A 13,189-nucleotide genomic window follows, 5' to 3' on the forward strand; every position below is an offset into this window, starting at 1 on the left:
TGTTTCAGCTACCAATAGGGCAAGTTTGTTTCATGACATTAGGATAGAAATTAAGCAAATTGGGAGAATTGATGCTGACTTATATTTAAATGCTGTAAGAATCAGTTAAGAAAAGTAAAAATTGATTTTCTTCTTAAAGGTAGAGGGTGGATTTTTTTTAAAGAAGAAAATTATTATTCTCATTTGTTGGGGAACAGGAATAAGAAGGAATTAAAAAGTGGTAACCTGACTTTATCGGCCAGTTGACAAAATGAGAAATGCTTCGCATAAACTGGAAAGATTCATTCATTGTTTATAAAATGTTGTCTTCTCAAAACAAGAGACAGTGACATTTACATTCTTCTATAAACATAATTTCAAGTCAAGGTCTTGATAGCATTAATTATGTTTCCATAGCTACAGTGAACCTCTCCGAGTCACATACCCCTTTGACACAGACCCTGGGATTCTTTTGCCTCTTTTATTGCTATTTATGACAATTTTCAGACATCTTTAAAAGGGAGGCAACATTTTCTGAACACTGATAATTCAGAGAGAAAAGAGAAAAAAAGGTCATCACCAGGTCTGTTGGCTTTGTTTTTCGGTGGTGGCATTTTACACAACATCAGGAAGGCAGCCATATATCTGCCGGTGAAACCGAAGGCGGAACAGGACTACCTCAGCCAAAAGGACAAGGACATTTGCCATCAAGTAGCCTTTGTTCTATTCCCAAACCCTCCATCATCTCTTCAAAATCGGGCGGCCTTCCTATCTCCCAAGCAATGGCCACGGTAAGTATAGCTTGTCAATTAAACATGAAACGAAACGTAATCTTCCCCAAACAACAAGGCTGGGGAATCTTATCTGCTGTCATGTGAGAGTATTATGGAAGATAAGACCACAGACGATTGTTACTGGTAAAAGGAGAATATAATTAAAATGACTTATTGATGGTATTTTTCAAGGACACGGGCGATACTACAGTCATTTCTTCCCAAACTCTGAGAGTCTCTATTTGCTTCTTCAGTTTGACAGTTAAATTTGAGAGAGAGAGGGAGTTAAATTGAAATCATTCACCATAAAAGGTCGACAGGCAGACAGGGAGTGTAAGACCAAGTAGACGTGGACACAGGACTCCATCCTGTGTGGGCGGGAGGGAGAGAGGTTGGGGGAGCTGTGCCAGGCCCAGTCCTGGGGCAAAGAGATGATCTCAAGAAAGAAATGTTTTCTGGGGCTGCCAACTAATATGCAGATTTGAAAAGAACATGATATGTGAGAATCCAAGTGGATCTGGAAGGTCCTGTTCCCAGGGCCCACTTCCTCAGTTTGAAACTTGACCTGGCCTGGGGGCAATGCCTTGGCAAACATCCAAAGGACCAGCTGTCATGGTCAAAGAGGTGGGACTGGGAACCAAGGAAGCTGAGCCAGCGAAAAAGTACCAGCTAGGCTGAGAGATCCTTACAATTGGATTGTCTTCCAACACAGCCCTTTCAATCGTAGTGAAAAATCAGAGCTTCTCAGAACAATTTCCCCACGTTCACCCCATCCCCCCATTCTAGAGCCTTAGGCAGAGACCTCTACTCAAGGCCGTAAGAACAAAAGTTGGAAGAAGCACTTCCTTCCTGAGGACGTGCTGCCCTACTCATGGGGCTGCTTGCAGAAACCACCCAGGACCAGCCTGGGCACCTGGGCTCAGCCTGCAGTCAGGCCCGCCGGGGATGTGAAATCCTGCGGTCTGCGCCCGGCACACAGGGTCCCTGGGGAGATGAAGGGTGGGGTCTGGACCTCCTTCCGGGGAAACCTCACAGTCTCCATCTGCTTTTCTAGCTCAGAGGCCAGACTGGCTCTGACTGTGGTATTTGCAACCCTCAGTACAGCATTCTTTGGGCTCCCCAGGTGGGACTCCATCACATATAGGGATTACAGCCCTCATACTTCACGCAGAGCCTCACAGGCCTCGCGGAGCAACTCTCTCCACGGTCACGGTTGCAATTCAGATGTGCTGGGAGGCTCACTTGCTCCTTCTCATCATCACAGAACTTTCTGCCTCAATCTACCTTCCCTCTTTTGCTCAAATGCCAGATGTTACAGGAAGACAGGTCGGCAGGGCTCTCACGAGCTGCTGCATTGTACCCTGCACGGTGCCTTAACTTGTGTCTTACATACCGTGTCATCGCTCTCCTTTTGGGTAACGGAGACAGCTAATGAATAGTCCTGTTAGAGCCTCTACTCTCAGGCTGATCTGCCTACACTGCGCTACAGAAACAGAAGTTAGGGTGACTACAATCATCCCTCAATATCCACAGGGGATTGGTTTCAGGAAACCCCAGTGGAAATCAAAATCTACCAAGGCTCAATTCTCTTATATAAAATGGCCTAGTACCACCAGCCGTCCGTATCCACAGGTATAGAGGGCCAACTACATCTGCATTTTACCATGCAGGATATGATTTTTAATGAACAATCTTTAGTTAAAAAGTATTACTGGTCACAAATGAATTTCTATGGAGAATGTCATTTTAAAATATGCACATACCAGGAAATAGGCTACCTTTTTTATGAAAAATAGAGAAAACTGTGATTCCACATTGGTACTGTATTTGCCTGTGCATGCATGCAGAAATTCCAGAAGACGTCCTAAGCTGTCACAGTGAGGGGAGGGGCAGGGGCAAGAGACCTGGGTGGGAAGGAGTCTTCTCAACATAGCTTTTTGTGCCCTTTGGATTTTGAACCATGTGAATGAACAATCTATTTTCAAAAACACCATTACACATTTTAAAAATAGGGGAGGAGAAAGCACTCACCAGTGTTTCCAAAGTCTTCTAGTTTCACTCTATATTGTGGAGGCAGGAGAGTCTGGGTCTGAATTCTCTCACTTGTCTGCAAACACAGATGTGAGGCCACTGTTGACCACCTTAGTGACTTTCCAGGGTAATCCTCTCCCTTCGGAAAAGGCTGGAAGACAAAAGAATCAGACTTGATAGAGTGTTAAGGAAGTCCCAGAAGTAGACAGAATTGATTTTTCTTTTTAAAAAAACTAATTTGGGTGTATTCCCATTTTGAGAAAACCAGATGATAGTGTGTCTTTTAAATAGCAGTAGCATTAATTAAACACACCCTGGGATTTTAAGATGATCAGCCTTGGGATTCTGAATCCGTATGTTCAGGGAGGTGGTTTAGAAGCTTGACCAATTCTAACTGACATCTGGGCAGTGTAGCGGCCTGGAGCGATCAGATCCTAATACTCATATGAGAATGCCTTTTGTTGCATTCTACTGTTTTCATTTCCCACCTCCATTTGAGACTGGGATGCGTGGGATTTTCTGACATTGGCACACATTCTTTGCTTGAAATCTGCTGAGAAAGTAGAGGTTGGGTGAAGCACCGCATGCCGCTTTGCTCTCCCCAGCTCTCCTGTTTCTCACCTTTGGTTGCCCTATTTCTAATACCACAGCCTCCCATCTTACAGTGTGTGTGGTGTCATGAATGACGGCCAAGGCTGCCAGCCCAGGGGAGGTTGCAGAGAAGGTGAGCATCCTCCTCTGGACTCTCCCACAGCCCCACGCCCCCAGCTGCAGTTCTTCACCCCAGTGGTAATTCCCCTTCCTCCTCCATAACCAGGCCCTTCTCCAGGACCCAGCCTGGAACACATTCCTGTAGCCTCTTTTATCAGCAGCCAATAAACAAACCTCCAGTATAGTTGCAGTACAACCCAGTAGGATCACATTAGAACTGCAATACTGGGAGATCGAAGTACTCTGGGGGACACCCAGGTGAACGAAGCTCTAATAGAGGATAGCAGGCAGCGGGGTGGCTTTAAGGGAGCAGGAAGTATGGCCTGGTGCCCCCAGCGTAGGGTCTGACTGACAGATGGGCCTCGGTGGACGTTTAATTAATTAATTCACTGCCTCTGGACAATCCCCGAGAAAGGCATCTCTGTACGAGGTAGTGGGTATCACCCGAGTGCCCCTGCAAAAGCACTTGCTACCCTCTCCACCCAGCTTTCTGCCCGGCAGACTGACTTGTGGTCCCTCCAACAACAGGGCTCCCTCCTCTGACTCCCTGTTGTGTTTGACCAGTGGGAGCCCCGGAGGGAGACTGGAGGGAAGGAAGGGAATGAAGTCAGGTGGTGCAAAGCTGCCCGAATCGTCTCCCTGGATGGCAGTCCTCGCCCCAGGCCTCTCTCTCCTTCCCCTGGCTCCCCAGGTCCACCGGATGCTACGACTTCTCACTCTCGCTAGCCCTGGGACCCTGCAGTAGCCACATGCAGCCCATATCCTTGTAAATAGTCCCTGAATTAAACTTTCCTCCAGTGAATTATCCTGACTTGAGTGCCATCTGTTTCCTGCGGGGACCTGCTGAATGGCTTGCTTTTGGGTCCCGGCACTACCATTTACTGAATACGTATCAAGTCCTTGAACTGTAAAATGAAGGGGCTGAATTAGATTTTTTTAAAATTCAACAAATACTTCTTGCAGGCCTACTGTGTATCAGATACTGTACCAGATTCTGAGAAATCTGAACATGATCGAGCCAAGAGACGGCCGCTCTACCTGATGGGCTAGGAGAGAAATCTCTTCTCAGGCCTCACTAATTCTCACATCTCTGATTCCATCATGGTCCAGTCATTTCTAAGCAGGAAAAGATGTGGGGAAGGAGCTTCAAAGAGAATTATTCTACCTCTGGTTGGCGGGGAGAGAGCATGTGAGAGAGGACTGGATGGGGCGGGGAGGTGCAGGGGTCACAAGGAAACTCTAAGCCCAGGGACAAGGGACAAGGCAGTCAGGGTAAGGAAATTAAACTTGCTAAGAAGAATGACCCAGGACCTGGGGGGAGGGTATAGCTCAGTGTGAGAGTCCATGCCTATTAGGTGGCTAGATAAGTGGGAGCACTGGGCAGATAGGTGGAAAAGAGGGAGGATGGTCTGGGAGATGACATTATACCTGCCTCCAGCACAAAGGGTCTTTACTTCTTCTAAATGAGTACCACCAAGAAACCGGTTAGAACCTGACAGCCACAACTTAACCAGACATGACCCATTGTTCATTGTATGATAATTAACATTGCAGTTTAGGTCCCCACCCAGCCATGGGTTTTTCTGCATACACCATGGGTAAGGACATGCGCAAAGGGGCCAAACATGACTAAGCATTCCAGGGACAAGAGCTGTCAATCAAAAGACCACCTCTAAGGGAGGGTGTAAGTGAAAGGGGAGACAAAAACCACCACTTTTCCTCTCTGGGATCAGCCCACCTCCTGTTCTTGGGGGTGTACTTTTCCTTTCTTTATAAATAAATACTTTAAAATCTTTTCATACACAACGTACCATGTCCCAACTGTAAACTTATTTTTCGGGTGTGACAAAAACACAGGTCTTTACCTTTTGGGGGTGACATGCTTAGCATGCCTGAGGTCCTTGGTTCAATCCCCCAGTACCTCCATTAAAAAAAACAAATAAACAAATAAACCTAATTACCTCCCTCTCCAAAAAATTTTTAATTAAAATTTAAAAATTAAAATTAAAAAAAAAAAAGAATGATCCAGGACCTGGGTGTGTATGTACATGTGTGTATGTGAAAGAGAGAGAGGTGGAGAGAGAGAATGGTCATCACCATTATTATCATCACAGCAATCAGGAAGGAGAGGTATTTGTTACAAATCCTGGAAAACTGACAAAGTGAAGAGAGACAACTACAAACTGTGCTTGCTTGTGTTAAATACTAATGATCATTACCATCGTTTATTAGGACCATTTACCATTTGTGTCTAGTTACCAGCCAGTGTATCACTGACTGTGTGTCAGGTTCATCCTGCTATAAATTATATCGATATGAAAATCAATATTACGTAGGTATAAGATGAGTCATCTTTGTTGTCCCGCTGGCCAGAGAGGCTTGCGGCCCCTCTGTTATAGGCTACCCTGAGGTGCATCTTGAAGGCAATGCCCCCTAAGTTGGAGGTGGCAGCCAGCAAGAGAAACAGGAGTTTGGTTTGACTTGCAGATGAGTTCGAAGATTTCTTAGTCACAACAGTCTTAATCTCTCACATTATACACAGCTTCTCCTCCCTTATTTCTGCCAGTCTCTGGTCTTTTTCCATCTGTTCTGGGACTTCCTTTCATTTGGTGTGAGATGTTCCAGCGCAAACAGGCTGGGTTGTCACAAAGGTAATAGAACTGCATTTGCTCAGGACTTCCGGTTCCCAAAGTCTTTTCCATATTTCTCTCTCAGTGATAGCTGTGATGGGGACTAAGCGAGGGTTATCACCATTTGTGGATGAGCCAAAATAAAGTTTTCGAGAGGTTTGGCAATCTGCCCCAGTTCATCTGGTCCGTAGGGTGCAGAATGGGGGGCTTCTCAACCCTGGAGTTGGGAGTGAACAGTCTTTCTCCTGTGCTGTGCAGTCTTGACGTCAGGGAAACACTATCCATTCACATTCGATCTCTGCTGGGGATGTCCTGGGCTGGTGGCCCTCTGTGGTTATGTGCACACCGAGTCTGTGTCTTCCAAGAGCAGTCTTTGTGCCTTCTGCTCCCTCTCCTTGATAGACCCAGGACAGATCATTTTTTAAGTGCAATTCTGGGCTCTGACTCACTCTGAAATACTCCTGCCTCTATTTCTCTGTAGAGACAATTTTTTCTTTTGAGGGTGAGAGCAGAGGTGGCTGGGAAATAAACTCCGGCCATAGAATCAGACCCTGGTCTGACATGGAGAAAACTGTTCCAGATGTGTGCTTCTCCTTCATCTGTCCTTCTCAGAAACCATTAGAGCCAGTTTGGTGCACAGCTGGGAAGAGGTACCCTGGCTCTGGACCAGTTGGGTCCCATGTTTCTCTTGTCCACACTCTTCAACTGGCTCTAAATGCCTGAATGTGATATTCAGAGCCTCCAGGATCAGACCTAAGGGACTTTCCAGTCTTAGTTGCCACTTACTTTCTGCCCTGTGGCCCAGCACGTGCGCGCGCGTGCACACACACACACACACACACACACACACGAGTAGTCCTGCTGAACTACTCACCGTCCCTGGATACCCAGTATTGTATGTCTGCTTGTAGATCTTCCTCTCTGTCCAGCCTCCACTCCTTTACAGGCAATAGGCCACTGTGTGGTCTATCCCAGTGTGGGATGTGTGCCTGTGCTGGAGCATGGGGTGCTTTGGGAGATACGACAGTAACATTAAATGACACTGAGTTACCTCGTGGGAAAGTTACCCCCTTCTCCACTCTGGCAGGCCGGGGGGAAGAGCAGGTGAGGGGCAGCACATGTTCACGCCTCTTTAACACTCCTTCCTCTCTTTTCAATTCAAAGGAGTGCAGGGCTCAGTCCGAGCTTTCCTAGGCAATGGTTTCTATCGTAATTCAGTAACATCATTTTATTTCCATTGTGTGTTTCTGGATCATGTATGACAAGTGATTTTGATTCCCATTTAAGGACGTGATGTAAGGTGTCCTTTCAAATAAGTGTTATAAATACATGTTTTCGAAATTATAAAAGAGTGGCCCAAGCCAATGAGAAATATTAATTCAGTGATGATCAGCACACAAAAATGAGAGCAGCACATACAGGATTAAAGTTGAGGAGGCGGGGGGAGTGGTGTTAGAATGGGTGCAATTCCCAGCTCTGCTTCTCCTTAGGAAAACACTTTCCTGTAAAAGGAGGATAGTAACAGTATTTCCTCAAACACTTAAATTAACACACTGAATACAAAGCACTTAGCCCAGTGCCTGGTGTGTTGAAAATGCTCAATAAATGCGAGAAGCCATTTGCCAGCCTAGTTCAAATGCCACCTCTTCCAGGAAAACTTCCTGACTCCTTTGGTCAGAAGTTCTCTCTCCTTCCTCTCTTCTCTCATGGCACTTCTTCTGGCATTTCTAGTCCTGTCTTGTACACAGTTGTGAGGTATTAGACGCTTTCCATATCTGTACCCCCACACAGACCTAGCACATGCCATCACTACTACGTCTCTGATCATAAAGGGATTCCCTTTCTGTCACGTGTTTGGTTTACAAATGCTTGTATCCAGTTTCCTGATATTTCTAAAAGATCCTCTCCAATCTCAACATGCTGTAGAGACTCTAGGGCAAAGGGCAGAGAGGCTTGTTTGATATTGTTTACACCCCCGATGGCACTCAGGCTAGAGTCACAGAGTCCTGCCTCTTCCTTTTTTCTGGAGCAAGAAAGACAGACCTAAAGCTGGGAGCATAGAGGTGACAGAGTCATGGCCAAAGGGCCAAGAGGCCTAAGGACACAGCAGCAGCCCCTCGTGGACGGCCAGGGGGAACGGGGAAGGGGGATGGCAATGGAAGGTGAGACAGACACGGGGACAAAACCCAGATGGGGACAACAGGGTGCAGGGTTGACACTCTGAGCCTTCAGGATACAATGTCCTAAGAGAACCTGATGCGAATCTCTTGCACAGGACTGGATGGTTATAACTGGGGACAGAGTAATATGCAAACCTGGCCCGAGGAAGGGGACAGGCCCACCTCCAGGAGCTCACCACCTTGCTTAAGGCTGTTTGATGAAGACTGTGTCTAGGAAGATTTATCTTTGTCTGAACCATTTATTTCCCCTCTTTTCAGAAACTGCGCCAGAGCCTCTTTGGAAACACAGTCCAGGTTTTCAGCTGTGACTGGACAAAGGCCTATTTCAGGTTTCATGATCCTTTTTCTGACCTGGCTTTCGCTTTGGAAGTGGGAAAGGTAATAGCAAGTGATAATTTTTTAAAATCCTCACCCCACACTCTGTTTCCTTCCATCCTCCCCCTATGAATGCATGTTTTCATTATAATCACATGTGGAAACATCTTTAAAATTTAATCTTAAACGGTAATGGGCTATTTATAATTATAGCATACTATCTAGGATGTAACAAAGTCTCGAACTCCTCTCCACCCTCTTCCAAATTCTGGGTTTTCCTGGTTATTCTCTCCAAGTCCTAAGCATCCCTAAGAATTTAGGAGCAGGAAGAGATCTAGGAATTTCCTTCTTATTTGTCTAAAATCTCAATCATTCATAGCACTGATCACCAGTCACACAGAATGTCAAGAGCCAGCCAACTAGTTCCTTACCTCCTGCAAATCTAAAAGTGGGATGTGAGGCCGGGGCCCAGGGAGGGTAGGGTAGAGGATGACAGATTTCCCCGGGTGCCCATCTACAAGGCTCCACCAAGAAGCTAGTAATTGCTAATTCTGGCCTGGTCATGACCCCCAGCCCCAGCCCACGGGGAAGGAGACCCATGTAGAGTACGGGGTCCCTCACCCAGCCTTGGGGAGGCTGTATCCCACAGGGAAAAGGCTGCAGAGAAGAATAAATAATGACACCCATTTCCAAGAGTTCTCTTTGGTAATATGGGTCCCGAGGGTCCCACTACAATTGTCACGCCTCACTGTTCACCCTCTCCATTCCAGGGAGGTGCCCGTAGCATTCAGATGGCCATACAAGGATCCATCATTAGGTACTTGTTGTTTACAAGGAAGGGAAAAGACAGTAACTTGCTCAGGTAAGAAGGAGTCATCCTCCTATTTAATGAGGCTGACAAAGTACAGTGGTAGCTTCCTATTTAAAAAATCAGCTCAAATTATTTTGTCCTTGGAAGTTAACATACCCCTCAATGCACAAGGCTCTATGCTCGATATTAGAGGAAACAGATAATTAAAAGGCATCTACCTCCCTCAGGCAGGATAAGTTCTCACCCAAAACAGAAACTAAGTGTCTAATCTATTCTAAGATCACGAATTCCCGGGTTCCTTTAGGAGCAGAGCCAGAGATGGGAATTCTTTATGCAAGTGATTTATTAAGGGAATGAATGCCCTCAGGAGAAACCTGTAAGAGAGAGAGGGAAGCAGGCTAGGAAGGAAGAATGTGGTTGCCTGTGATGTCTAGTCTCGGCCTGGTCCACAGGACCTCTGGGGGTACTTGCCCCAGCTGCAGATAAGAGGGCGGGGCCTTTTCACCTCCCACCCCAGTCAGGCATCCGCTGTGGGCCATCCTATGGGAATAACTCCCAGTCACTTCCAGGTAACGTGGCTCCAGTTTTTCGGAGAAAGTGGAAAAGTCGGAGCCACTAGCAGCAGGACGTAAGGCAGAGGGAGGACATGTCCACCAACTGGGGAAAAGGGGTCCCAGGGAACCTAGATGGAACAGACACAACACTTGCCACACAAATATGAAGCATTCAGCACAGTAGCTGGCACATGGCAAGTACTAAATCAACGGCAATAAGTCACTGCTACTATCCACCTGCTCCATGAAGCCTTCCTGAACCTTCCAGGTCACAAGCTCTCTCTCCTTCATCTGTGGTCTCACAGCACTTTGTTTTAGTCTCATCCTACCTTGTACTAGGGTTTTGGAGTAGGAGGCTCTCATTACTCATCTCTGTACCACCGCAGAGCTAGGTGGAGTCTGTAAGTCATTGCTGAGTTCATTAACCTCTATCATGTGTCTCATGACAACAGTTGTCAATGTGAAACACTTAGAAAATGAGCCTAGGAGAGGTCTGTGATGTGAAGATTGGCTCCCATTTGTGGGGAAGTCTGACCACCAGGGATTATTCAGTGGGATCTAGGGGTTAAGAACAGTCAGGAGGCAGACTGTCTGCATTCAAACCCCTGCTCTAGCACTCCAAGGGTGAGTGACCAGGGGCAAATTACTCAACCTCTCTTACTTTCCTCACTGCTAAAACGGGAGCAACACTAGTACCCACTGCAAAGGTTGCTGTGGATTAAATGAGGTGCTGTGTGTTAGGCGCTTAGAACGATGCTGGGCATAGTGAGTGCCGGGTGAGTATAAGCTGCAGGTGACTAAGGGGAACCTGAGGGAGGCCTCAAATGATGCGCGGGGTGTGATCGGCAGAAAGGATGGACATGACATGCATATTAAAGACAGACAAGTGCAAGACTAAAAGCATGGGGGTAGAATGCGGAAAATATGTTCAGGGGACGGGTCCCTCTGGGGCAGATGGTCTGCAAAATGGAAACCTGATTGTCTGGAGTTGTGCTTGGGAAGGGCCTGTGTTGTTGGGTTAAGGAGTTTGGGCAGAGCCCTGCTGGAGTTCAGGAAAGAGGACAGTGTCTGGATTCAGTGGGGATGATAATGCACAGGGTGAGGTGGGCCGAGAACCCAGGGGAAAGACATGCTGGGTGAGGACCAGTTCCAGTGCCAGCAGAGAGGACGGGGCGCTCCCTGACATCCTCACTGTGTAGGTTGACGAAAGAACCAAACAGACCCATGCTGCACTCAGAAGGTCCATGAAAGTGGAGGCCTGGCCCCGGTCACGTTCACTGTAGTGCGCTCCTACCTTCCTTCTGCGTTGTAGTTTGTGTGCAATAAGCAAGCAGGAACAGGAGCACGCCCTGGCTGCCACGCTCGCTGGTGTCCTGTGGGCGGCAGGAGCAGCTCAGAAAGCCACCGTCTGCCTTGTCACTGAGGAGACTTATGTCGCCCTGACTCCTGACTACTCTGGGGATGGCTTCACTGAACGGGTGAGTGGACCCCTGCCTGTCCTGCCAGATAAAGGGCCATTAGGCCTGGGTGAGTACTAGACTCACTGTGGAAGTAGAAGCCCCACTGGTGCCCCCGGGCGGACCTTCGTGATGTGTCTGATGTGGCCAAAGGCACCTGCCAAAGAGGCCAGGATCAAGGGCATAAGTAATCCAAGCAGCCAAAATGAAGATGCCTGCTGTAAATTTCTCCTTCCAGAATTCACGATCAAGAATATCCAATACCCAACAAAAAAGCAGCAGACTCACAGATACAGAGAACAAACTAGTGGTTACCGGTGGGGAGAGGGAAGGAGGAGGGGGAATACAGGGGTAGGGGATTAAGAGATACAAACTATTATGTATAAAATAATCTACAAGGATATATTACACAACATAGGAAATATAACTAATATTTTGTAATAACTATAGAAGGAGTGTTACGTTTAAAAATTATAAATCACTATATTGTATACCTGGAAGTTAATGACATTGTACATCCTCTATATTTCAACAAAAAAAATTTTTTAAAAAAGAATATGCATACCTGAAATCATCATAAACTGCCATTTCCATAACCATTCTTTTAAACATAGCTAAATTCTACCTATTAGGAAAAAAATTCTGTTTATGGTTTTACTACGCAAGCTATCGTATTGGTTTAAAACTGAGGAAAGTGGAAGTGAGGCCAACGGCCACCCAACTTTACCGTGCAGGTTTTACACGGCCTTGTGCAAGATAATATGTCGGTTTTTAACAATGTGATTTTGCAATGAAACAAAGGACTCCTTTGAGGTAATGACAGTGAGTTGACATCTTCTAGATGTCACTTTCATCCTCCTTTCCGTTTTTATCTTCTGTGCCTGATTTATAGCTCCAGCTGTTTGAACTTGTAGAGAAAGAAGCCACTGAGAAATTCATCTATGATCATTTACAATGTGTAAGTGTTCAAGTGTTGAGATGATTCCTTTATGTTGAACTGATCTTACAGGAATCTTCTTCCTTTTATAAAGTGTATTTCTAATGATGCTTGTTAAGAAAACCAGGTCATTTTGGGGACTAAGAGAGGGCGGAATGAGAGAAAGAGAAGCCCGCCTCTCCCTCCCCACAATCTAGAAAGGAGCCAGATCACACACAGGCCCACTCACAAATGCCTCTTCCTCCCTGGCTAATCAAACCCAGAGAATAATACTATAGAGGGCATATATGGCAAGATTGCTTTTGTGATAGAGAAAGTGTTATGCCAGTCTTGTCTGATCTAAGGGATAAAACACAAAAATGGTAGGCTGAATTGCCAAAATGGCCGTGCACACTGGCTCAGAAAAATGACTTCCAGTCTAAAAAAGGTGGCCCCCTTTCAGCTCTTCTATCAGCACCTTCCACACGACGCCCTCCCCTGCAATGAAATCTTCCCCACCCGCTGCATGGGAAGGAGGCAAAGTCAGGGACAGTGATGGTGGGAAATGGAAGGTGCTTTTTTAAGACTCCTCTGCGGAGAAAGAAATTTGATGATGAAAGACGAAAGATGTCCATACCCTGCCCCCTAGAACCCATGAATGTTTTGTTACATGGCAAGGGGAAATTTAGGTTGCTAATCAGCTGACTCTAAAATAGGGAGATTATCCTGGATTACCCAGATGGGCCCAGTGTAATGTGAAGGGTCCTTAACTGCGGATAAGGAAGGCAGAAGAGAAGGGAAGAGTGATGTGATATGAGAAGAGTGTCACCCA

General features: G+C 46.4%; 2 protein-coding genes across 3 annotated transcripts in view; one reads left to right on the forward strand and one right to left on the reverse strand.

The window, feature by feature from the left end:
* MED12L (mediator complex subunit 12L) overlaps nucleotides 1–13,189 on the reverse strand; it is a 625,134-nt gene that overhangs the window by 452,747 nt on the left and 159,198 nt on the right. For both annotated transcript variants that reach the window (XM_074369503.1, XM_074369491.1), the window contains one exon: nucleotides 2,784–2,934. The gene's annotated coding sequence lies outside the window, so the exon portion shown is untranslated. The remainder of the gene's footprint in view (nucleotides 1–2,783; nucleotides 2,935–13,189) is intronic.
* The window catches only part of MINDY4B (MINDY family member 4B), a 29,276-nt gene continuing 16,695 nt past the window's right edge, over nucleotides 609–13,189 (forward strand). The window contains exons 1-5 of the mRNA XM_045514455.2: nucleotides 609–770; nucleotides 8,563–8,682; nucleotides 9,390–9,481; nucleotides 11,297–11,462; nucleotides 12,334–12,399. Coding sequence (XP_045370411.1) covers nucleotides 762–770; nucleotides 8,563–8,682; nucleotides 9,390–9,481; nucleotides 11,297–11,462; nucleotides 12,334–12,399 — 453 coding nt within the window. The 5' untranslated portion in view covers nucleotides 609–761. The remainder of the gene's footprint in view (nucleotides 771–8,562; nucleotides 8,683–9,389; nucleotides 9,482–11,296; nucleotides 11,463–12,333; nucleotides 12,400–13,189) is intronic.

Source organism: Camelus bactrianus, chromosome 1 (genome assembly GCF_048773025.1).
Source record: "Camelus bactrianus isolate YW-2024 breed Bactrian camel chromosome 1, ASM4877302v1, whole genome shotgun sequence".
Classification (NCBI taxonomy): domain Eukaryota; kingdom Metazoa; phylum Chordata; class Mammalia; order Artiodactyla; family Camelidae; genus Camelus; species Camelus bactrianus.